This window comes from Lepidochelys olivacea (assembly GCF_965140295.1).
Source record: "Lepidochelys olivacea isolate rLepOli2 genome assembly, chromosome: 17".
Lineage (NCBI taxonomy): Eukaryota > Metazoa > Chordata > Testudines > Cheloniidae > Lepidochelys > Lepidochelys olivacea.
In genome coordinates this window covers 3,473,543-3,499,457 of record NC_140427.1, presented here as the reverse complement: position 1 = coordinate 3,499,457, position 25,915 = coordinate 3,473,543, and the positions used below count along the sequence as shown (strand labels likewise).

At 46.0% G+C, this 25,915-nt stretch overlaps 1 protein-coding gene across 1 annotated transcript in view; it reads right to left on the bottom strand.

The window, feature by feature from the left end:
• Positions 1–25,915, bottom strand: part of PIGL (phosphatidylinositol glycan anchor biosynthesis class L) — an 86,715-nt gene that overhangs the window by 15,479 nt on the left and 45,321 nt on the right. Inside the window, exons 3-4 of the mRNA XM_084650761.1 lie at positions 11,955–12,045; positions 2,310–2,377 (exon numbers count right to left, since the gene is read on the bottom strand). Coding sequence (XP_084506887.1) covers positions 2,310–2,377; positions 11,955–12,045 — 159 coding nt within the window. The remainder of the gene's footprint in view (positions 1–2,309; positions 2,378–11,954; positions 12,046–25,915) is intronic.

The following is a 25,915-nucleotide window of genomic DNA, read 5'->3' as shown; positions in this document are numbered from 1 at the left end:
CCAGCAAGTGCTCTGTGGCCACCAGTTAGTCACAGAACACAGTTTGAGAAATCCTGCTATAAAACGAAGCCCATCAGTGCCATTTGATGGGTGTAAAATGGGTCTGGCGAGTCTCAAATCAGCCACAGATGTCACCCCACCCCCAGCATTCTTGGCAGTCTCCCCAGATCGAATGGGCGATGAAGCTTCAACCTCACATGCTTTAGAGGCTGGTGCAGGGGGCAGAATGGGATAACTTGCACTGCTGCTGTCCAAACTGTACCTGTTCTGTGGAAGGATTTCAGCTTCCAGGACTGTCAAACTAACACTTTTCAGTAGCAAAAAGAAAAGGAGGACTTGTGGCACCTTAGAGACTAACCAATTTATTTGAGCATAAGCTTTCATGCTCAAATAAATTGGTTAGTCTCTAAAGTGCCACAAATCCTCCTTTTCTTTTTGCGAATACAGACTAACACGGCTGTTACTCTGAAACTTTTCAGTAGCAGACTCTCGCATACTTACTCATTTAAAAGGCAAAAACTGGGATAAGGCAGGTGGCTTAATCACTGGGCCATTAAGGGCTTGGAGTTCTGCAAACGGGCGAGGAACCATGGTACGTTTCTGGAGCCACCTCTTCTGACAGAGACACGGTGAAACATCCAGCCCCTCTTGGCCAGAGAGTGGTTACTGGGACATGGGAGCTTTAAGCATGCTGGGGAGAAGAGAGGACTCTCCCCGGACTTCCTTCCAAAGAATCCCAAAGCACTGGCATGGGAAGATGATGGGGTGGGGCCCATTACAGGGACTGTGTCCATCACTTCATTCTTAGGTGAAAAGAATTTTGTAAAAAAAAGTTTCTTTTCTGTTGGTTTGGGGCTGCCTTCAAAATCCCCACAGGAGGATTTCAAGCAAAATGCTAATGTATGCTTTTTATTTCTTGCAGAAAAACAAATCCTCCCCACAAGCCCTGACATTTTATAGCTATCCACAAATCTGGGGCTTGGACACATATGAAATAGCAGCAACTGGACCAGCCACAAAAGCAGTATGTCAGGAGACTGGTATATGAGAGAATCCTGGGGTTGGTCATGCAGCCCACTTGACCCCTGCCTTTGGAGGGCATGAGGCAGAAGTGACAGGGTCAAACAGGGTGCAAAATCATTTAATTAACTGGAATAGCACCCCAATTTACCTTTTTCATCTACAAGAGTGCCTGGGGGATCCTGCAAGACAGTTTGAAAGGCTAACTGTGTTAGTCCAATGCAAGTACCATACGTGGTACTAGCTGACACAGAGACAGGGAGGGGAGAGGGTTAATTCGATCTCTTTGCTGCTTTTTTTCCCATACAATCATATGGGGAACAGCAGCAGGCAGGAACATCAATGCGTGTGAAAGGTCACCGCACATGCTCTGCAGCTCTGTCTGAAAGCAGTGTGTGTGAGAACTCATCAGGGCACAGAAACCATGAGTGATGTGGTCATGCTCTAGTTCCTCTGTGACACAGGCTGCCCCCACAAAAAAAATTAAAGAAGCAACAGCAGCAGCCACTAAAAATAAAACTTAATCCCTCAGTAGCTGTGGAGCTGCTGGATTAAATGAATGAGAGCAGAGAGTGACTCTGTATTTGGGGGGAAGACACGTTAAAGAGAACAAAAACAACAAGGAGTCTGTTGGCACCTTAAAGACTTAACAGATTTATTTGGGCATAAGCTTTCCTGGGGGAAAAATGCACTTCTTTTTACCCACGAAAGCTTATGCCCAAATAAATCTGTTAGTCTTTAAGGTGCCACTGGACTTTTCGTTGTTTTTGTGGATACAGACTAACACGGCTACCCCTCTGATGTTAAAGAGATGCAGGCCTGCTAGACTGCAGGGAATGGAATTCAGGGGCCAGAGTCTCTTCCATTCAAACATTCTTCTAAATCCATCAGTGCACATGGGATGTGAGTTGTGCATCACATTTTGGTGAAAGTGCATTCATAACACAAAGCTAGGAGTCAGAAAGTGTAGATACAAAGGGGCCCAGAACAGGATCAGCAGAGTGGGGGCTTGCAAGCCCACAGTGAGGGGCACTAGCGAAGAAATATTGGGAGAGCACAGGAGTAGAACAGATAGGGGTGCACTGGTCACGGGTGCATTGGCAGAGTTTTGGGCAGTTCCCACAAGTGGAATAGCAGAGGGTGCTGCAGGTCGGGACTGAGGTGAATCGGTGAGGTCCAGGCAGTGCTTGGCTCTAGTATTAATCTTTTACTTCCACAGGCACCACATGCACTCTGTTTCAAATAGCATTTCGGCAAGGCGCGCAATGGACTGTACAACATCGCTGTACCTTAGAGCTGCGTAAAGGGCGATGTGGTTAGCGTGGCCGCTCACTCCTCCCGCATCAAAGGTTATCAGCTGCAAAAAAACCCACAGAACACAGTTATTTAGCAAAGGAGCAGAGTGCAGTAAAAGGTTGCAACTAAATTCGAGGGGGTTGGGCATTTGTGTAACTCAGCACTGTCCTAGCCAGAAGGCTTGAGTGAGTCCCATGTTTGTAAAGCAACTAGCACAATGGAATCCTGGTCCATGACTAGGGCTCTGAGGTTCTACAGTAATACAAATAATACATAAAATAAAATAATAATAATAATTCAGACCCCATGGTGCTGAGAGAAGTGTAAAAGCCTAGACAGAAAGATGAGAAGCGTCACTTCCTAAATATCCGGATACACGTTACTAATAATAATCAGACCTCACAGTTACTCTGAAGAAGTTCTCTCTCATAAACTCCTGGTTACTGGATCCAGGAGAATCTACTATACAAGTCCCTTTCTCCTGGAGTTGACAGATTACTGGGGTGCATGTGAACTGCAGGGCAAGACTGTGCTTTGTTAGGCCCTAGACCATGACATTATCACTCAGGCAGGAACAGCAGGCTCCATAAATCACTTTTGTGCCTGTAATGGGAAGGCACTTCAGGATCACACTGTGAAAAAACAGCCTGTTTCTGGAATATGTTATTTTAACCAACCAGCTAACAGTGTCCTGTGTTTGGCTAAGGCAGGCTCTTGGTCAGGTTGGAACAATATACTATTATTTGTCTGCACAGGGAAAGGTTTTATTTCATTATTCAAAGGTAGTGTGGTCTGTGGGCTGCAAAGAAATCAACACCTCCCTAGTGTCTCCTTCCTTGCCCAGCCTGTTCTGTCCCTTTAGTACTGGGAGGAAATGCCACAGCCTTGCTTACTCACAACTGTTCCTTTCTCCAACTCAGTTTCACAGGCAACGCCCAAAGCACTGGGTAAAAGGTTGAGGGAAGATCAAACAGTCTCCCCACCTGCTTTGCAACCTGCTGCGCCACCCACCCTACAGGAAGAGCAGCCCAGGCATCCCTTTCAAACACAGAAGGTGCTTTGTGAACAACAGTCAAAGACAAACTCAGGCCTTGTCTACACTGGCACTTCACAGCGCTGAAACTTTCTCGCTCGGGGTGTGAAAAAAACACCCCCTGAGCGCAGCAAGTTTCAGCGCTGTGAAGTGCCAATGTAGACAGTGCACCAGCATTGGGAGCCGTGCTCCCCTCGGGGGTGGGGGGGCGGTTTTTACAGCGCTGGGAGACGGGGGCTGCGACTACACAAGCCACATTAAAGCGCTGCCGCGGCGTGGGTCGTGAAGACATACCCTGAGAAAGATCCAGAAAACACGGGCACTGGACAAGCCTTTGTAAAGGTTCTCCACCCTATGAGAGTCCCCAGTTACACTTTTCATTTTGCTCAGCAGCTGTAATTTGGTGCAATGAGTTTGGCTACCCAGCAGGAGAATTAATTGGTCATTATTTGACTCTTTAGAACGTGTCTGGTGGAAGCCCCACTGGTTTTTGCCAGACATTACGAGTTGTTTCCTTGGTATCTCTTTCACACCGAGTAAATTTGCATAACTCAGTACTGCCCCTTTTTCTGTACTTGGCATCTTTTTGAGAGGCTATTCCCACTACAAGCATGGTTCTGTGAGGTACTGAGCTTGCCTGATCCTCCTGGATTTCAGCTCATACAGTATGTCACACACTCAGGCCCTAAGGCAGAGAGCTGATCGAGTTACGATAGAACACCAGACAGTGCAATGAATTCACATGGAGCTCTATACACCAGAGATAAGACACTGTCCTTGCTCCAAAGAACTAACAGTCTAAATTCACCTTTACACCAAGTCATACATTCCTTAGGTCACAATTAGTCCCAATGATTTTAATGGGAGTAGCAAGGTGCTACTCCACATAAGTCAGAGTGGGAGAATCTGGCCCTAAGACAGGACATATTTACAGACGCACAGAGCAGCATGTACTTTAAAAAACCTACCAAAACAAAACATACTTCACTGCATGCACGCATCTTCCTCTGGGGAGAGGATGAGAGAATAAGCCACCCCTGACAACTGTTAGTCACGTCACTTAGGCTATGTCTCCCCTGGCAATTGAACGACAAAACTTTTGTCTTTCAGAGGTGTTAACCCCCTCCCCCGAAAGACACAAGTTTTGCCGCCACAAATGCCGGTGTGACCCGTGCGTTGTTGGCAGGAGCGTTTACCTGCTGACAACGTGAACGCCGTTCGTTGGGGGTAGAAGTTTTTTGGCGGCAGGAGAGCCGACAAACAGCAGCGACGCTGCGTGACTTCTAGCGGCACGGCTGTGGTAACACAGCCAGGTCGTTAAAAGCTGTGCAGTGTAGACATCGCCAAAATGTGCTACTGGAAGGTGCTCAGATACTGGGGGGATGGGGGAGAGATAAGAATCTCTGTCTACCGTACATAATTAAAATAACAAATAGCTTAAATTGGGATAGTATCTGAATGTGCTAGACAGACTGTACGGGATTGATTTCCAAATGATGTTGCTTAACTCATGCCCAAGATATTTGTATGTGAATCTACTGTGCCTACAAGCATGCAGATGTGTGTGCAGTTATTCATTGTACTCATCCAGTGACCTGTCTTGTAGGAGAAAGGCATATGGGTATACATTTTACCTGTATAACTTAGGTGATTACCTTTGAAATGTTGGCCCTGTATTCACAGGTATCACTTCATTCACTGCTGACATGCAGCTTATGATTGGCAGTGACATCTCATCTGTCCGTAGTGTTTAGGGTCTATCACACAGGCCACTGATTTCATATAGTCTGGTTGCTGTATTCATTACTGCTAGTATTCTGAAAGTACGCCGCAATCACATTTCAATGCATTCCCTGGCCCTTGGGAATTTATTTTATAATCTGACTTCCCAGTTTGTGTTTCACATGCTGGAGATAACTTTCACAGAGGAACTTTTGCTCCTTCCACACAGTGCATCGGTCATAACCATACAGCTAAGGGTAGCCTAGAATTCCTCCTTACCTTTAAAGGGTTCAGAAGCTCAAATAACCTGGTTGGCACCTGACCAAAAGGACCAATGGGGAAAGAAGATACTTTCAAATCTTGGGGTGGGTGGGAAGGCTTTGTTTTGTGTGTTCTCTTGGGAAGCGGAGAAGCATCAGATCAGAAAACTCCTTCTCCTATAAACCATCCAAAAGTCTCTCATATTACAAAAATTGTAAGTAAAAGCCAGGCAAGGTGTGTTAGATTATCTTTTGTTCTGCTTGTGAATTTTTTCTTTGCTGGAGGGAGGTTTATTCCTGTTTTTTGTAACTTTGAAACTAAGCCTAGAAGAAGTTCTGCTGTGTTTTTGAATCTTTTGTTACCCTGTAAAGTTATTTTCCATCCTGATTTTACAGAGGTGATTTTTACCTTTTTTTAAAAATAAAATCCTTCTTTTAAGAACCTGATTGATTCATCTATTGTCGTAAGACCCAGGGGTTTGGGTCTGTGACCACTTTGTAACCAACTGGTTAGGATATTATTCTCAAGCCTCCCCAGGAAAGGGGATGTAAGGGCTTTGAGGGATATTTGGGGGGAATAGGAACTCCAAGTGGTCCTTTCCCTGATTCTTTGTTAAATCACTTGGTGGTGACGGTGTACCCTCCAAGGGCAAAGAATTTGTGCCTTGGGGAAGTTTTAACCTAAGCTGGTAGAAATAAGCTTAGGGGGTCTTTCAAGTGGGTCCCCACATCTGTACCCTAAAGTTCAGAGTAGGGAGGGAACCCTGACAGCACCAGTTACATGTTTGGTTTAAAAACATAACCCAACCTGCTGATGACGAAAGCAAGCAATCAATCAGGATAAGATAGAACAACCTGCACATCTTGATTCTGCCTGGGCTGGAACACGGGTGTGACTATTTCTGTGATCAAGAGGCTGGAACAGGAAATATTCTTGTTCAGTGGAATCTTTGGGGGTTTCCTTCTCCACATCTGTTCTGAAAAGGGAGCTGTGGCTGTTGGTGCTGATGGGTTTTCTTTTTCCAGATGATCTTGGTATCTAGGAGATGGAACTTTCACTGGTGGAAGCCAGCAATGCAGCCAACATAAACAAGGAACCAGAAATCCCTTCCGGAGGGGGCGGGGAGCACAGAGGAAATCTGCTCAATTACCAGAAGAAGAGCTAAGAGCTCTAGACTCTGAGCTTCCTCTGCAAATCAAGCACACTGGAGAAGAAAAACACTGGGTCTCCTGACAGTTGCTGGCACCGCCTAATATTTTAAAATGCAGCTCACCTCTGCTCAAGGAGACCGACGGGATAGATATTTTCCTTTCTGTGGAGCAGATTCTCTGTTCTTTCTGAGGAAGTGGGCCATCCAAGAAAACACTGTAGGAGCAACCTGCTTTTATAGCCCCATTTCCTCCACATATAATTTTTACGGGCTTGGAAAGGTCATTAGAAATTACACCCTATGCGGTCTCCTCTTTGGTCCTTTGTGGGGCAGGTTTTTGGAAGACATCCAGCTGGATTTGGAGAGCACTTTGGCCCCCTCCCACATGCTGTTAAACAAGAGAAACTATAATTTAAAATAATGGGCTATTGGGCCAAAATCAAACCACAGTCTGCATCGCAGTGCTGGCTGGACTGGAGCTGCAGATGTCTGAGTGAGTGCCAGCTCTTTAGGAAAGCCCACAGGACCTTTCATTCTTTTGCCTGCCTCAAGCACACCTGATAAAACTACAGCACAAAGAAAGGTGGGAGAAAGCAGGGATGGCAGAGATTCTTGCAAGAGGCGCATTCAAACTGTGCATGCTGCATTATGTTCCCAGTGTCCTGCAAAGCCATATAAAGTCCTTTCTACACTAGAATATCAAATTTGAGTCTCTTAAATTTCAGGAGCTGGGGGATTCTGATTCAAAACCCCAGATCTGAACCCAACGTCCAGAGTTTGAATTCCAAAACTAGAGGGGGCCTGGCTGGTTTGGAGGTGGCCCAAGATGATGGGAATCTTTCTAGAGCAGTTGAAGTTGAGAGATTTCCACCAGTCCCAAGTGGAGAGTAACTCATAAGATTCTGGTACCTTTGAACCCAGCTCTAGCTCTGCCCCAGCACAATCTGAATGCTAGCTCCTCATCCCATTTCTGCTTTCACCAAGCCTCCAATAACACTATTGCCTGAGATCCTGACTAACAGGCATTGCATCATCTAGAGGTTGTCTGAGGCCCAAGCAATAGCATGTAACATGCGGTACATACACTAGGTACTTTCTAATCCAGATCGAGACAGACTGGCTTTGGCTGATACTCCCTGCACTACTGGCTTTTACTTAGAAATCTAGCAGGCAGGAAATTATTTCCAAAGTTTATAAATTAGTTTTGGCTTTGAGTTCACCAACCTTTAATTTCTGTGTCTCCACTATTTAATGTTGAGCTAGGATGACACATGTCCCTGTAGCTCTCAAAGAGATTGAGTTACTCGCTGACTTCCAGGGCAATTGGGGAAATGAGTAACTATGTAATAGAACAGAAATACACAGAACATAGTGTGACTCCCTCTCCCACAATCCCTCCTTTCAGACATGCTGAAACTCTAGCATGTCTCCCCATGGCCAAATGACACAGGAGTTCTGTAAATACGAGATATAGTTCTCTGTGCAACAATTCTGGAGAAGAGCTGGGGTAAGGTCTGGTGCCTGTCTTAATGGGCAAAAGGGTGTGTGTTTTTCAGTCATGTTAAGTCAACTGAGTGTAGCCATGTTAGCCTGTAACTCAACCAGGCTTTTCAGTCATGGTAAGGTAAGTCAGCCAAGCCAACGTGGCTGAAACACCCAATGTTTTTGCCCGTCAAGGCCAGGGCCCTAGTCTCTGGACAGGAGGGCCCCCTGTTGGATCATATTAAAGAAGTTCTGTATTAAAATCACAAATGAGTTTGATTCCCCATAGTTTAAATTCCAGGGTATTACTAATTAAGAGGTCTCTTGGTTTTTGGTAGTGTTTCTCTCCCTCTATGTGTGAAACTTGCAAGCTGCTAATTGTGTTAGACATTCTAAGACAGAGTCTGTTCTCAAAGCAATTCTTTGTAACAACAACTACTCACACAGGGAGAGACTCAAAGCAATACTCTGTAACAACAGAAACAGCACCCAGAGACTTCCTGCCCTTTTGTTGTACTCATCTCGCTTTGTTAACAATTGTGATTAAAATAGAGATAGAGGATGTATGTGGATGGATGCTTGGTGTGGATAATAACTGAATGATCAGGGAGGTGCCAGCCTAAGAATCCAGTGTCCATCGGCTGAAGAAAGCGTCAAGTGGAAATAACTAGAGGACCCCCGGAGGGCAGACTGGAATCCACCCAACAGCCTCAAGAATGGGAGAACCAAAGAACAAGATAACATCTGGCAGCACGGAGCCGTCAGGAATGTGCCATCTGCTGATCGATTCAGCAACAGCATGATGAAGCAATTCCCATAGACTGGCATAGGAAGAAATTCCTATAAAAATGGACTCTAGAAAGTAAGAAGTTTGGGGTCTGATTCTGCAAACCAACTTCCAGGAGCATCAGATGAGCATCTGACAACACCCTGCTCCCTCCTCATGTCCAGGCCACCTGTCCAGTGGCTTGGCATGAGCAACTCTAAGGCTGGTAACTATGATAACAACCTTGCAGAACCTGTGTGTGTGTGTGTGTGTGTGTGTGTGTGTATGAATGAATGTGTGAATAAATATGAGATTGAATGGAATGTTATAGCTATAACTAACTGCTTACTATGATTCTTTCTGTATTCACAATAAATGTGGCATTTTGCCTTTTCCCCTTTAATAAGATCCTGCTGGTTTTTATTTTATTGGTATAACACCCCCAATGTGTGGACAAGAGCTACCTGTAGCCCACACCACAGAGTTTTACAATGTAGAAGACACCCAAGTTGTAGGTGCTCAACTAAACTAATCAACCGCTTGTTTTCATTGTTGGCAAACTCTACTCCTACTTCTGATTTAGGGAAGTTACAAGAACCAGCGACTATCTGGGCCACTGGCATTTATCTGGGGGTTTAAAATTATGTAAATCTAGATGCAAATCTGATGCCACTGGCACCTGGCAAGTTTCCAAGGTGGCCCTCTATGGCAGTGACAAAGATTCATTTGTCTGGGAAACAAATCTCCTCCATTTACACAGACCAAGCTCAGAGCAGTTCAGTGAACTGTTTGAACACGTCCAGATAGAGGGATGCAGTGGGTCCCAAAAGCCATGGATCCAGGTTGTCAGGGTCCATTGCTTTCATCATTAACAAGGCTACATGCCATGCTAGCTGCACAGCATGAAGGGCACTTGTGATGTTCATGTTTCATGCTTTGAAACCAATGCACGTCATTTTTCAACTCACACTACATAACTGCAAGACTTAAGCCTCCTATGCCCTCCGCACCACACAAAACTTGCGTTTCGTTTCCTCTGAGACAGCGCTCCAACCCTTCCTCGTTATTCAGGAGAAGTTTTAGTGGATTCAGGATTTCTACTGGGACTTCAAAGGGTTTGCGCTGCTGCCCAAGAGAGTCAAGAACATGCAATCCAAGTCCTCTTGTGTTAAGAGCTTTCATATCATATTAAAACTCCTGACTATTCACAGGGCCGAAATACACTGAATGACTGTAGGAAAGCTGCATCTGACTTCCCTGTGCACACCAATGAATTTCATGGATAATTAGCCTCAGAATCAATACAGAGTTGGAAGCATGAGCTGTCTCTTGCTAAAGAGCTTTCAGTTCCTGTGTTACAAGACTCAGAGTGACTCTGATTCACAGTCTCTGCCCTCCTTTGTTGTCTTGTATATTGCCGTGGGGTTTGTTTTCAATATTTTGTGAGTTTGGTGCTAAAGAAGCATGAGGGACTGTAACAGTGTCGACCCATCGCTGCGGCATCTCCTGCTGGTCGTGCTGGGAATAAGCTCTCTTGGACCACCAGGGCGCCTTTTACTAGCGGTGTCTCACTTGCCGTTACTTCCATTTTCTCCACCATGATATCTTCGGGACCCAGCCCTCCGGCTGTGCCCCAGCCTGCTGTCTCCCCAATTTGGGGGACAACTTCTTTCACTTGCCTCAGCAGCAACTGCAGTCTCTAATCTAGCCCCTGGCTTCCGGGGCAAACTGCAGTCTGGATTTAGGCCAATCTCCTCATTGGCAAGTAGGGGTAAAGGAGGGGGAAACCCAGGCCCACCTGCTACTCTGGGTCCCTGCCCAGGGACCCTATAGCTGGCAGCCACTTTCTGCCTCTCCTCCTATTTCCCCCGCCTACTTTCCCCCATAGCCCTAGCATCTTCCTGCCCTTGCTTCAGGGCCTCAGTCTAGCCAAGGTCAGCCAAGAGCTCCCTTACTGCTCTGCTACCCTGCCCAGCACTGCAGTATCTCCAGTGCTCCTTGGCCAGCAGACAGTCCTTACCCCTTGCCCTCCAGGGAGAGACTGCCTCTTACTCTGCTGAGCAGCCCTTTATATATGGGCTGCTCCAGCAAGCCTTCTCCTGATTGGCTCTCTCAATAAACCCTTTCCTGATTGGCTGGATGCTGCGCAGCCTCTCCACGGCTGCCTTAACCCTGCTCCTGCCTGTGTGGGGCAGCCACCACACCACAGGGACTATCATGCCAGACTACAGCCACACTTAGTAGAGAGGGGTTTTGTGCATATTTCCTCACTACATAGTGCTTTAATCCTGTTCTGTAGAAACCCTACTGTTTCAGTCCTGGGCTCCCACACAGATCTTCCAATGCACTTGAGTCCTGACCAGCGATCCCCCTGGGATTCCAGTCCTGGGTCCCAACACAGAATTCTGCCAACATATCTCAAACCCTGACTCTCAGACAATCCTGGGTTTTTCATAGATGAAGACTATCAGCTGTGACAAACTGCTTTTAAAATGTAAACAAACATCCACTAGTGACTAGGGTAAGACCTCTCCAAGCTCATTTCACTTGTGTAACAGTCGGGAATTGACCTGAGGTCTCCGGAGGTGAAAGATCCATCCATTAACCTACAGTGTCATCCTTTCCCATTTTATTTTATAAGGCTGTTTTATTTGTTTTGGTCTCTTTGGAGGTGTTAAAGTATTTGGAAGAGGGTTAGTCTGATTTTGTTTTACCTATAAAAGAGGCATGGGAGAGTTTCTGGAATCTTCAGAGGAATAGACACAAAAGCTGCACAAATGCTCACACATAAACTTGAAATCGCAAGATGCAAGCCTAATTTTGGGCTGCATTGCAGGCTCCCTAAATTAATGAACCTGGTGCTCATTTATGGTGAAACTTACCAGTTTCAAAGGAGCTTTGCCCCGAGTTTTTGAGTTTGTTTGACAATGAATTTCAGTGAAGGCTGCTGACTTCTTAGAGAAGGTTGGGAAAATGACCACATAAAGGTGCCTTGTAGGGCTGAATTACAGCAATGGGTAAAGATTGTAATGTACCTGATTCAAAACAGGGTAGACACCATCTCCTTTCCCCTCCCCACCTGCCCCAAGGAGCCTCCAATAGTAAAATTCTAAGCAAAACTCTACAAAAAATAAACCTTTTTAAAAGGGAGCAAAGAATCTGGAATAGTGATAGCATAGAATGTTGTGGGCAAAATCCCTTTGCTGTAGAAAGTTGCACATTACCAGGTTGATGTTGTTGGTTTCTATGTGCTTTAGCACAAAAGTAGAGAGGAGATGTGTGTCCCAGTCAACAGTTGGATCGTCTGGAAGGTCCCTGGAAATGAAAAACACAATCAGTCACGTCATGGCTCCCTGCTGTATCCATAATATGCTGAAGGACAGATCTCATCTTCTCCGAGATTGGAAGCAAGTTAATTTTATCAACTGAAGAAAACCATCCGAACTAAGCACTGCAAGTTTCCCAGGGTTGAACAAGGAACACTGGTATATTGGTAGGGCTGGAAGGGAAGCACGGCAGTTTGGTCAATAGTTTCCCCACTTCGTTAAGAGTTTAACTTGTTATTGGTTTTAAATTAGATTTCAGCACCACCACCACCTATTTTCTTTGATCAACGTCTATTTGTTCAGTGATTCTTGCTTTCTGCTCCCTTCCATCAGAGTTTCCACCCCCCGCACAGAAAGAAAACGTCCAACCTCTCTTTACTCAAATACTTCCTTAAAACACAATTTACCCAGAAAGCCTTTCCAATAAAATCTACTGATGAATTACATATTAAAAGTAATAGATCAAATTCTTCTCTGACCCCATTACCTTCGTGTGCTTTGTATCTGCACTGTGTCTAACTACTCTATCTGTGTATTTTAGATTGTGAGTTCCTTGGGGCAGAGATCATGGGCCAAACACTGGTCTCAGTAACACTGCCGTAAATCCAGAAGTCACTCTACTAAAGTCAACAGAATTATTCCATATTTACTGTGATGTAACTGAGCAGAATATGATCCCCAGTCATTATGTACTGTCAGGTGCCACGCACACTGTTGGTGTTCACTACTTTAATAGTACATATAATAATTTTTCATTAGCAATAATATACCCTAAGGCTGCTAAAGACCCATGAGGATCCGTTAAACCCTTCTTTCACTCTTCCTGTCCGGTAATAGTTTGATTATTGCCTTGAGGCAGCTTAGCAGCCAAGTGAATGCATAACCTTTTCGCACTGACACAATGATTTGGATTCAGAATGGTCCCAGCTGTTTGTTGCTGAGCGTAGAAGTCCCATTTCCCAGTACACTTGTCTCTTTGACGGTTCCCAAGACGACAGGGATGATAACATCTGCATCAGAGCAACGGAAAAGTGTCTCCTCAGCACACAGCTCAGCGCATTTCCAAGGTCAAGCTTTTAGACTGTGTCTATACTATGGGACTTTTGGCAAAATTTCCCCACCGCTGTTAACACTGGTAGTGGCAAAAAGGGGAGCCCTATAGACTGGCTGCCAGCATTTTCACCACTGTGCTGCTTAGCCCTGTTCAGAGCTGATTTAAATAATATGGTGTTAAAAGTACCAACAGCATTGGTAGCTTTTTCTCCATGAGTGTTCTCATTCTTGCTACCCTCATTGGAGCTGCACTGGTGTTACCAACAGTGGAAAATTGTTTCAGTAGCTTGAATGGTGCATTTGAGGATACTAATATTCAAGTTAAAAGAAAAGGAGGACTTGTGGCACCTTCGAGACTAACCAATTTATTAGAGCATGAGCTTTCGTGAGCTACAGCTCACTTCATCGGATGCATACCGTGGAAACTGCAGCAGGCTTTATATATACACAGAGAATATGAAACAATACCTCCTCCCACCCCACTGTCCTGCTGGTAATAGCTTATCTAAAGTGATCATCAGGTGGGCCATTTCCAGCACAAATCCAGGTTTTCTCACCCTCCACCCCCCCCCCCCCACAAATTCACTCTCCTGCTGGTGATAGCCCATCCAAAGTGACAACTCTTTACACAATGGATTTGTGCTGGAAATGGCCCACCTGATGATCACTTTAGATAAGCTATTACCAGCAGGACAGTGGGGTGGGAGGAGGTATTGTTTCATATTCTCTGTGTATATATAAAGCCTGCTGCAGTTTCCACGATATGCATCTGAGGAAGTGAGCTGTAGCTCACGAAAGCTCATGCTCAAATAAATTGGTTAGTCTCTAAGGTGCCACAAGTCCTCCTTTTCTTTTTGCGAATACAGACTAACACGGCTGTTACTCTGAAACCTAATATTCAAGTTGTGCGTTCGGCTAAGTGGGATTTTTTGCTGCCCACAGCAGTTTGTTCCTTCTTCATTCACCAGACTTTGTAATGGCAGTTCTCTAAAAACTGATGTAGAAAAGTGGAGACAGAGAAAAGTATCCTGTGAAAACACCAGGTGAGCTCCAACCCGTAAGAGGTCAGGAAGGAAACATGGCAACTGGAAATGACAATGTTTAAAAGGATGTTAGTATCCCAGCAGCTGTGCTTGGTTTTACTGAGCTTTCTCTGAAGAGGCTCTGGGCAATGGAGCAGGTTTTAACTAGATTGGACAGACAAAGGTCACCCGAGTTCAATGAAAATCAACAGCTGGAGGCAATGGTTCAGAATCTCTGAAAACAAAACAATCTGAAGGCATAGAGAAATTAACCCTGTGCATGCTGAACTGATTAAAGTGAGCACATTTTGCAGGCAGCTATGCTTCTCTCCATTTACCAGAGCCCCATGAAGCGGGCCATTCATGCCCTGCAACTAAGAGGAATTTTTTCCGGCATCATATCACCTGCCAGCAGCAAAGACAGCAAAGCTGATGCACACACAGTTTGTAACTAACTAATTCTCACAACCCCCCAAACTAGTATTAGCCTCATTTTGCAGACAGAGAAACTTGAGACAGACATTAAAGAGACAATAAGGTGGACCAACTTTTCTGTTGGCGAGAGAGACAAGCTTTGGAGCTAGACAGAGCTGTTCTTCAGGTCTGGGAAAAGTACTCCCAGCCAAGAAATTGTTTAGTATAAGTAGCTCACGAAAGCTTATGCTCAAGCACAGTGACCTTTTGAACAATAAAAACAGGTTATATCTTATTGTTTATTAATAACTTCAGGGCTGATGATCAGAGCCATTTGGCATTTAAATGGTTAACTCTAGCTTTCTGACTGTAGCTGATAATGTCTCTGAGCTCAAGGTTGCAAGGCTGAGATAAAGGGCTGTAATGGAGTGAAAATTAGCACATTCCCTGGAGCCCACTGGAGCCTATGCCAGGAGACACCCCCTCCCCGGACCTTCTCTGTCCTTTATCCCAGAGAGCTCCTTGTTGGTGCTGCCAACCACCGTGATGGATCAAGATATAAATCACATGTTGGAAAGGGTTCCTGGATCAAATCGCTGTAGGGGTGGGGGTGTAGGAAGAGTTCAGTCAAGCAGCCTGATTTCAGCCAAAGGCTTCTGTCCAAGAAGTGACATTTACAGGCATTCCAAATCACAGACATTGAATGCAAAGGATTGTTCATAGCTAGGGAGCCTCAGTGACTGAGGGCATGAACAGCTGGCCACAATGGGGCAAGGCTTTTGTCATTCAGTAGGAAGGTTTTGCCCCAGAATTAAGATTGTTCCCACTTTTATAACATTTTCAGTGAATCAGAGTTTTGCGGCTGCTCTGTCAAGTGTATTTAGTGCTCTGCTGAGAGCACTGGAGAGTGAGGGTACGTCTACACTGCAAAAAAAACATCCACAGCAGAGAGTCTCAGAGCCTGGGTCAACTGACTTGGGCTCATGCTACGGGGCTAAAAACAGTGTAGATGTAACTTCTCAGGATGGACCCCAGGTTCTGAAACCTGGTGAGGGGGGCTGGTCTCAGAGCCTGTGCTCCCTTCTGAGCAGGAATGTCTACACTCCGATATTTAGCTCCATAGCGTGAGCCCGAGTCAGCTGACTTGGGCTCTGAGACTCGCCGCCGAAGATGTTGTTTTGCAGCATAGATGTACCCAGAGGTGGGATTTTCAAATGCACCCAGTGTTGGCTTAACTATGCTTACTGACCTTAGCAGGAGCAGTCAGGCCAACTCTGAGGGCTTCTGAAAACTACCTATAAGTCCTCCATTTATCTATCATGGGCTTTGCCACTGACTCCAATGGGAGGAGGAGAAGACCCTCTGTTGGTTTCTAATTTTCTCCCTCTTGTATTTGTCCTCTCCATGTTTCCCCATGGAATAATTACATCCTTGCAGCTACTACCCCTGTTCTTGCACCGGCACTACCATAGGGCAAAGTAACGGAGTGGTGGACAACACAGTATTTAGTCTTGGCTGCAGCATCCAGGGGATTTGAGAGCCACCAGTGGGCCACAGCAAACCACAAAAGGAAATTAAATAAAAAGGCAATTTCTTTGTTTTGGGTAGACTTTGCCCAGTGAGCTCAACCTGTGCACCATACACAGCTGCATCTTCATAACAAAAGGAATTAAATGAATTTCTATGGAAAAAATGAGAATGGAAGCATTGTATGCTACACCCTGTTTGTGTGTCTCCCTTCTCTTGTTTGCTTTTGTCTGCTGGATGTTGTCCCTTGTTTACTGTTGCTTCAGGGCTTGGACCATCTGACCTCTAGATCAGAGCGTCACTAACCTTGAGCATGAAGCCAGCAGTACTGGCCCTGCCAGAGGGGTTAGTTTTTATAAGATAACTTTTATATTTTAACAAACTTCACATTGAAGGCAGATTTGAGAAGAACACCCATGTTGGAGGGACTCGTTTGTGTCCCTGATGGAAACTTTAAAAGCTTCACCTACTCTACATGGCCCAGCTCTACTTTTCTTCTAAGACATCCTGTTCGCCTCCTGACCAGCTTTCTTATGTTCAGCTTCTAACAGAGCTGCACCCAATGCACTGTGTGTGCACCTTTTTTCAGAGTCTTCTACAGAATTTGTTCTGATCAAGAGCCAGGGTCCTGTGATCAAAGGTTCAAAGGTTAAGTTGAACCAAACGGCCAGTTTGTGTGAAGTCCATGTGGCTTAATAAAGAGCAAATGGCTGTCCCCCACGGGACACCTGTGTCTACGATACCCTTGGGTCTGTCACTCCCCAAGGGTGCTGAGACTAGGCAATGCCCAGGCCTCTGGGACACTGTGTTCTAGTATGACAGACTGCTTGGGGAGAGAGCAGTATGGACGGGGGTTTGTCCGGAAGCCTTCTCAGCCTTGTGGGGCCTTTACAGGTAGCGACAGGAAAGTGGGTGGGGCGGAAATGGGGTTCCTGGAAGAACTACTCTCCTCCCCCCACCAAACAGATCAAACACCAGAGCAAAACCTTCCAGATACTCTGGCTAAGCTGATTTTTCATTCCACTGAACTCCAACGGGATAAAAATGAAAGGATTTGCCCATTCAGCCTAACTTCCTCACTGGCTCTTTGTCCTCCAGCATGACCCTAATCAATGCAAGGCTAGTGACCAGGAAACAACTTTTGCATGGATTTATTTTCCCCTCAAAGAATGATGTTACATTAAATCAGCACAGAGGTTGGTAGATTAATGGTAGACTACATAGGAAACAGGTGAACTGCTGTTCAGTAGTTCCCAGCTGAGAACAATGACCGCAGTGTGTTTGTTTGAATAAAGGACGCCCTTTGTATAAAAATAAGATAAAGGAGTTTCTGAACATCTGGGTGATTGAATCTGGACCAGAAAGCAAAGGATCCCACAAAATAAAATGAGGCTAGCACACAATTAGTGAAGAGGCTGTGTGATGACCAGAGGCAATCAGGGAGTGACTTTTACACCACACTGTCAATTTATTGGAAAGTCTGAATTAACAGGAATGATCATGTCAGCCTCTGAGGAGTGAAATGTGAAATTATTTTCTAGATTATACTGAGATGAATGGAGAGGGGCTAGCCTTAGAGTCTCAGGCAGAACTTGCATGCACCTATGTTAATAGGTACTTATGAATATCACAGCCCACTACTGACAATTACAGACAGGAAGGCAATAGCATAGCTAGGGTGCATACACATATCTGACTCAAGTAAGAAGAAGGAAGGACTCAAATCCAACATACTTGCAGTGTCACATTACACTGAAGAACAGGTGCTGCATGGCTGTTGGAAAGGTATACACCTATCGCTTAGCACCTGGCTGGGATGAGTCTGGAAAAACACAAATATCTGAGGAGGGGCATTGGGAAATTATTGACAGAATTAAAGCCAAAAACAGTGGCACACTGACCATAAGGAATAAAACAGGGGCTGGGCAATGACTATCCAATGACAAGCAACCTATTGAGGGGCCAATCCTGAAATCTTTATTCCAAGTGACTTCCAGTTGGATATTTCTAAGAATTGAGTAAAGGCTTCAGGATTTGGCCCAGCTGTGGAATAAGCTCCCAAGGGGAGGGGTGGAAACCCCACTGCTTGAAACATTTTGAAATAAAACAGGGCAAACCCCTAAAAATACTGGAGAGAACAATCTCACAAAGGAAGGAGGCTAGACCAGATGGGCCATAATAGTTCTCTTCCATCTCTAACTTCTGTGATCTATACCTAAGGGTCTACACTCAATGGTGAATTTTTCAAGCCTTGGTGCATACTACATAGGTCAATACTGACCTAAATAATGTGAATATGTTGGGTAATGCGCATGTGTGAAGGGAGAGGATAGGTGTATCTAGACGTTATTCACGGATACCAGTTCTTACAGTTTCATCTAAAGTCCAAAGAGTTGTGTGTTCTTGTCCACTGGTCTATGTAAAATCCCACTGCAGCTGTGTCAGTCAGTAATCCATGTACCTACCATAAATTTACTAAAAGCCGATGGTGATCTAGATCTTTAAGTAATAAACTTTTGTCTTGGGCATAATCATAAGTTTCTGTTTGAGAAATAAGAGTGGGCTGTAGTTTAAATTTAACAAGGTTGCTAGAACACACAGGATCATTTGTCACGTAGGAAGCTCTCCAAGCGTCCCTGTACTTGTCTAATTTTTAAAAATGAATTATTGACAATTTCTCAGCAGAGTTTAATGTCTATTCATGGAGATGAGACAATTGCTTATCGTAATTTGAAATCTGGTATTTATTTGACGTCTGTACCTCAGAGCCCTGTTGATAAATTACAGCACAAAGCTCTGCAGGAACAAGTTCATATTCATTGGCTTTAAACAGAAAAAAACCCGTGTTGGCTGGCAAGAGTAGAAATGTACAGAGTTCAGGGTTGTAAGAGCTACCTTTAAAAAGTAATATATTAAAACTAGGCCTTGTCTACACTAGAAAATTAGGTCATCATAACTATGTTACTCAGGTGTGAAAAATCCATAACCCCAAGTGGTGTACTTAAGCCAACCTAAGTCCCCACGTAGACCGTGCTAGGTCGACGGAAGAATACCCACCCCAATGGGAGAATCCCTCCCATCGGCATAGGTAGTATCTACACTGCAGCGCTACAGAGGTGCAGCTGTGCCACAGCAGCATTTTAAGTGTAGACAAGCCTGTAGAGGGAGAGGAGGTAGGCTGGTCTAGCAGTTAGAGCAGGGGACAGTGTCAGAAGAACTGGATTCTATTCCTGACTCAGTCACTGGTTTTAGTCACAGTGCTTCATGCCCCACTTTCCACATCTGTAAAATGGGAATAATAATGTGTATGCACCTATATCATGCACTTGGAAAGGCCTTATGGAAAAAGCACATTTCCTCAGCCACATGGCTAGAATGAGCACACCAGCTCTGTCCTGCGCTCCCTACACTGGCATCCCATAGAATAACAAATCAAGGTCCAAGTCTCAGTCCCTCTCTTCAAGGTGCTCCATGGCCTCTGCCCAGCATATCCATAAGACTGCCTAAAGCGCTAGAATGAAGACTGTGGTCGACAACTGTGCTCCTCTGGCACAATGGAACTCTCTACCATAAGGGTAAAGCTCGTCTGTGCAGGAGACACAGCTTTCTCAGGGGTCGACCCAAGACTGGAATGAACTCCCATAGGAATTTAGGACCATCCCAAACCTCAGCACCTCGCACTTCAAGTGCCAGGTGCATTTCTTCGAGCAGGCGTCTCTAATATAAACATATAGCAACATGTCTGTATGTGTGTGCGCGGGTGTGTTATATTATTTAAAAAAATCCAAAACAAGAAAAAATCCATTGCACATGCCTCTCTCCCTGGGACAATAATGAAAGACCAAACAAGTGACAGATGTTAGTCATGTTGCTTAATACACGAGTGGGAGGTGCTTATATACTGTGGTGTTGAGCAGTGTAAAAACCTGGATAGAACAGCATAGTAATCTGGGAGGCATTACTGATTAATTTATTGCATAACTAATGGAGGACCAAGTACTTCTGTGTCCTGCATAGATTTGGAATTCAGCTGCCAGAGAAAGGGAGGGGTCTGTTTCATTCAGTCTGACCTGCCATCATCAGAGGTAGTAGCTTTAGCCCAGCCAAAATTTATCATGGATTGTTTACGTGAGCTGCACAATGAGACAGGTCACACAAGGAAACATGGTGGCTACTTCTGCTAGGGACAGCAGTAAGAGGACAACCAAGTACAGTTACTGAAAAATAATTTAATAAATTGAAAAAAAAAACCAGATTCCCACACTTTATCTTATACTCTCGTCCATTACTTTTTTCCTCATTACACTTCCTGCTCCCAAATGGACTAACATTCACTTTGCTCACCCACTGAATGCCAAATCAGGGCCAGTTATGCTACTTTACCACGTACAGCCATTTTCTGGCCAGCTTACACTACCACGTACCTCATCACTGAATTTGGCCCAAAGACTCCGATGGCACCTTTGACACCAGGTCTCAGTTTAGCCTGTGGTTTCCGATACAACTGCACACACAGGAAGACAGCCCTGCTGCAGGCTGTATGCTGAAGGGCTGGAAGCTTCACTTTCGTTTTACAAAAGCTTACAGTCGGCAGAATCTGCTGGGGCCACCACAGACAACATTAAACCAAGCATTGGCTTGGTCTGGCTCCCAAAGTTCACTGAAAACACCAACTGGACATAAGACTTAGGGCTTGGCTACACTTGCAAGTTACAGCGCATTAAAGGAGCCCCGGGCGCACTAGCTCACTACCCGTCCACACGGCAAGGCACGTAGAGTGCTCTGACTCCGCGGCTAGTCCGCTCCTACTACTCCACCTCCACGAATGAAATAACATTTTGTGCGCCCCCGCTGGAGCACCACGGTGCTAGTGTGGACGCCCTGGTCTGTTAGTGCGTGCTGATCGGCCTCCAGAAGTGTCCCACAATGCCTGGTCTAGCCACTCTGGTCATCACTTTGAACTCTACTGCCCTGCCCTCAGGTGACCAACCGTCAGACCCGCCCTTTACATTCTCTGGGAATTTTGAAAATCCCCTTCCTGTTTGCTCAGCCAGGCATGGAGTGCTCTCAGCGAATCTTTCCAGGTGACCATGCCTCCACGCACCAGGTGATCCCCAGTATGGAGCAATGGCAAGGTGCTGGACCTCATCAGTGTTTGTGGGGAGGAAGCTGTCCAGTCCCAGCTGCACTCCAACCGTAGAAATTATGATACCTTCGGGCAGATATCAAGGGACGTGATGGAAAGGGGTCATGACCGGGACACACTGCAGTGCAGGGTTAAAGTGAAGGAGCTGCGGAATGCCTACCGCAAAGCCTGTGAGGCAAACAGCTGCTCCGGTGCTGCCCCCGTGACTGCCGTTTCTACAAAGAGCTGGACGCAATACTTGGGGCTGACCCCACCTCCACTCTGAGTATCACCATGGACACTTCAGAGCCCAGTTCAACAAGGCGGGAGGAGGAGGAGGAGCAGCAAAGCGGGAGCGAGGGTGTTGAGATGGAGGAAGACACTCCGGAATCCCTAGATGCATGCAGCCAGGAGCTGTTCTCAAGCCAGGAGGAAGGTAGCCAGTCACGGTGGCCAGTGCTTGGGGAAGGATGAACACCAGAGGAGGTACCTGGTAAGCGACTTTTGTTTTGGGAAGTAAGTTATTCAGTGTGGGCTCTTGGGGTGAGGAGGATTAGGGCTGCATGCATGCCTAGATGTGGAATGGGGCGTTGATGTGCTCCCTCACATTGTAGTAATCGGCCTCAGTGATCTCTTCAAAGGTCTCATCCAGAACTTGGGCAATGCACTTGCGCAGGTTTCGTGGGAGAGCCACGGTGGTCCTTGTCCCAGTAAGGCTAACTTGTCCGTGCCACTGTGCCGTGAGGGGTGGGGGGACCATTGCTGCACAGAGGCAAGCTGCATATGGGCCAGGGCGGAATCCGCATTGCAGTAGAAGACCCTCCCTTGCTTCCCAGGTCAGCAGCGAGATATCTTCCAGGACCAACTCCTGTGGAAAATGTGGGGACAGTGTTCAGTCTAGGGGCCCCCTGCCGCTGTTGACTCTCCCCAAGGCACAGAAACCCAGAAGACAGTATAGCCATGAAACAATCAGTCACGCTTGACCCTGTGCTTACTCACCATTTTGGGGCTCCTGTGGGTTATGTGCGCTCGCTTTGGGATGGACAAATTATGCTATTGTGTAGACTGTGCTTGCCCTTAAGTACGGGGGAATCATTGCTCTGTCTGGTGTGAACAATGCTGCCTCTGTTAAGTGTTGCATTTTGCCTTTACAGATGCAACCTTGAGATCTCAGCCATCCATGTTATCACCGGCCGAAAAACTCCAAAGAATCAGAAAGAGGCCACGCAGAAGCAAGGAAGACATGTTGCATGAAGTAATGCAGCATTCAAGTAATGAAAATCGAAAAGTGCAGGAGTGGCAGGACAGTGAAAGGAGGATCCGCCAGCAGAATGAGGAGCGCAGGCACAAAAGCGCGGTGCTCGGCAGCAAAGCACAGATTGGCTGATAAGCATAATGAAGCGCCAACTGGACTCGATCCAGACACTCGTAGCCATGCAGGCGAAGCACTACTGTGCTCGACATCCCCCCTGCAGACCTTGTCCCAAAACTCTTTCCCTTGTGCCCCCATGTCACCTCCAACCTACTTTTCCCAACATCCGGGGTTCTTACCGCCACCACCTACCTCCAACACCTGTAGCTTCACCCCCTAGCCCTGAAAACTACGACCCTCACCCTCTGCACTCAACTCCCATCACCAGGCAGTACAGCCACCCTGAAGTGCAGCACTCATTGCACAGCACTCCAGACTGGAAGGCTGAGTACGATAACAAGACATATGCAAATCTGTGATTGTACCGTTCCTCACCCCACCCCCTTGCCCTTTCTGTTTCCCAAGCAGTTGTGTTTCTTTTCAATAAATGGATTTTTTAGCTTTGAAAACATTCTTTAGTATTGCATAAAGTAAAAGATACCTTAGCCCAGGAAAGAAACAGGCACTGCAAGTCAGCATAGCAAACACAGATTCCTACTAACATTGGAACCACTGCACTTCACTCCTGTGCAGGGCACCAGACATTACTGGTGGCTTTCAGCCTCAAATGGCTCCCTCAAGGCATCCCTAATCCTTGCAGCCCCGCTCTGGGCCCCTCAAATAGCCCTGCTCTCTGGCTGTTCGAATTCAGCCTCCAGGTGTTGGACCTCCTAGTTCCATGCCTGAGTGAATTGTTCACCCTTCCCTTCACAAATGTTATGGAGGGCACAGCACGTGGATATAACTGCGGGGATGCTGTCATTGGCCAGGTCCAGCTTCCCATACAGAGAGCGCCAGCGGCTCTTTAAATGACCAAAAGCACACTCCACAGTTGTTCTGCACTGGCTCAGCCTGTTGTTGAACCGCTCCTTGCTGCTGTCAAGGCTCCCTGTGCAGGGTTTCATGAACCATGGCATTAAAGGTAAGAGGGGTCTCCAAGGATCACAATGGGCATTTCGACTTCCCCTACTGTAATCTTCTGGTCTGGGAAAAAAGTCCTGGTTTTCAGCTTCCTGAACAGGCCAGCGTTCCAAAAGATGCATGCGTCATGCATCTTTCTGGGCCAGCTTGCGTTAATGTCAATGAAACGCCCACAGTGATCCACAAGCACCTGGCGAACCATACAGAAATATCCCTTCCAATTAACGTACTCGGAGGCTAGGTGGGCTGGTGCCAGAATTGGAATATGTGTGCCATCTATCACCCCTCTGCAGTTAGGGAAACCCATTTGTGCAAAGCCATCCACAATGTCATGCGCGTTACCCGGAGTCACGGTTCTTCTGAGCAGGATGCAATTAATGGCCCTGCAAACTTGCATCAACACAATTCCAACAGTCGACTTTCCCACTGCAAACTGGTTAGCGACCGATCGGAAGCTGTCTGGAGTTGCCAGCTTCCAGACTGCAATAGCCACCTGCTTCTCCACCATCAGGGCAGCTCTCAATCTCGTGTCCTTGCGCCGCAGGCTGTGGGCGAGCTCCTCACACAGTCCCATGGAAGTGGCTTTTCTCATCCGAAAGTTCTGCAGCCACTGCTTGTCGTCCCAGACTTGCATGATGATGTGATCCCACCACTCAGTGCTTGTTTCCCGAGCCCAAAAGTGGTGTTCCACGGTGGTGAGCATGTCCGTGAATGCCACAAGCACTCTTGTGTCATATGCGTTACTCAAGTTGATATCATCATCGGAGTCCTCACCGTCACTTTGGATCTTAAGGAGTAACTTGACTGCCAAACATGATGTGCTGGCGAGACTCGTCAGCATATTCCTCAGCAGTTCAGGCTCCATTCCGGCAGACCGAAAGGGAAGACAGAGCGCGCAGTAAAAAAAACGTTGAAAGATGGCGCCAAATGTGGACCGAAGCACAGGGATTGCTGGGATGCGAACCGATGCATCACGGGGCGTTGGGACAGGACCCAGAATGCCCCGCCCTCCCACAAGCCACAGTGCCAGAATGAGAAGAGGTGCTCTGTGGGATAGCTGCCCACAATGCACTGCTCCCAATGCCGCTGCAAGTGCCGCAAGTGTGGCCACGCCAGTGCACTTGTTCCTGTCAGTGTGGACAGACAGCAGCGCTTTCCCTACTGCGCTCTCCGAAGGCGCGTTTAACTCAAAGCGCTCTACATCTGCAAGTGTAGCCATGCCCTTAGTAAAGCAGCTTCTGGCCCCATGAGGTTTAATGCTGCCATGCTGAATTAGAAAAAGCCTTCCTCCTCCAGCCTGCTGGAATGTGCTTTAGCCTGTAGATCACACCGTGACCTGTAATAAGCTGGAGATTCTCTACGGTTCACCTCTCTAAAAGGTATAAAACAAAGCAGATAATTATGGTTACCACTCCATATAACAAGCACCGCTAATACCAGGAAAACAAAACACTAATGATTGCTGACCCTGTCTTGGTTTGTGTGTTTGTTGGGAAAGTACAGTAGTGGTCACTCTCCAAAATGCCTGATGTCATTGACAAATACCAGATCCATTAGCATCATTCAATGATCTCACTGGCAGACTTCTAATAAGAGAAATGTCTTGAAATACTCAGCTGTTTAGCACCTTAAAGCAACATTGGAGGGCAAAGGAACACACAACACAGCACCCCAGTTCAATGCCTTCCTAGGGCCGAAATTACATTTGAGATGTAGGTCTGTCACATTATCTTGCTGCTTCCAAAACATCTATCATAAAACTAAAGGGATTTCAACCATCTGTTCCATCACCTCTCACTCAGCTCTAATCATTAGTAAGACCTTTTCTATTTATTGTAATAACCTTAATCCCCATTAACACATCTGACATTCAATGTAGTGGGCATGCAACACCCTATACAATTCTGCCTGTAACACTATATTAGTTATAGATAGAAAATATTACTCAGAAGTGTTCAGCACATTGGAATTATAGTAGGTGAGCATTTGTATTCATCTGTTTGTTTTATGGAGCAAGTATCTAAAACACACATCTCAGGGCATGTGGACATTATTTAATTAAACATACTCTACAGGTGAGAGTTGCTTCCAATACAGGAGAATCACACAAGGTCCAAAAAGAAAAGGAGGACTTGTGGCACCTTAGAGACTAACAAATTTATTTGCGCGTAAGCTTTAGTGAGCTACAGCTCACTTCATTGGATGCATTCAGTGGAAATTCACAAAACCTGATGCTCAAATAAATTTGTTAGTCTCTAAGGTGCCACAAGTACTCCTTTTCTTTTTGTGAATACAGACTAACACGGCTGTTACTCTGAAACAAGGTAGAAAGTGCCACTAAAGTATTTGATACAGAACTCAAGTGGTGCATAGAGACCTGTGTGGG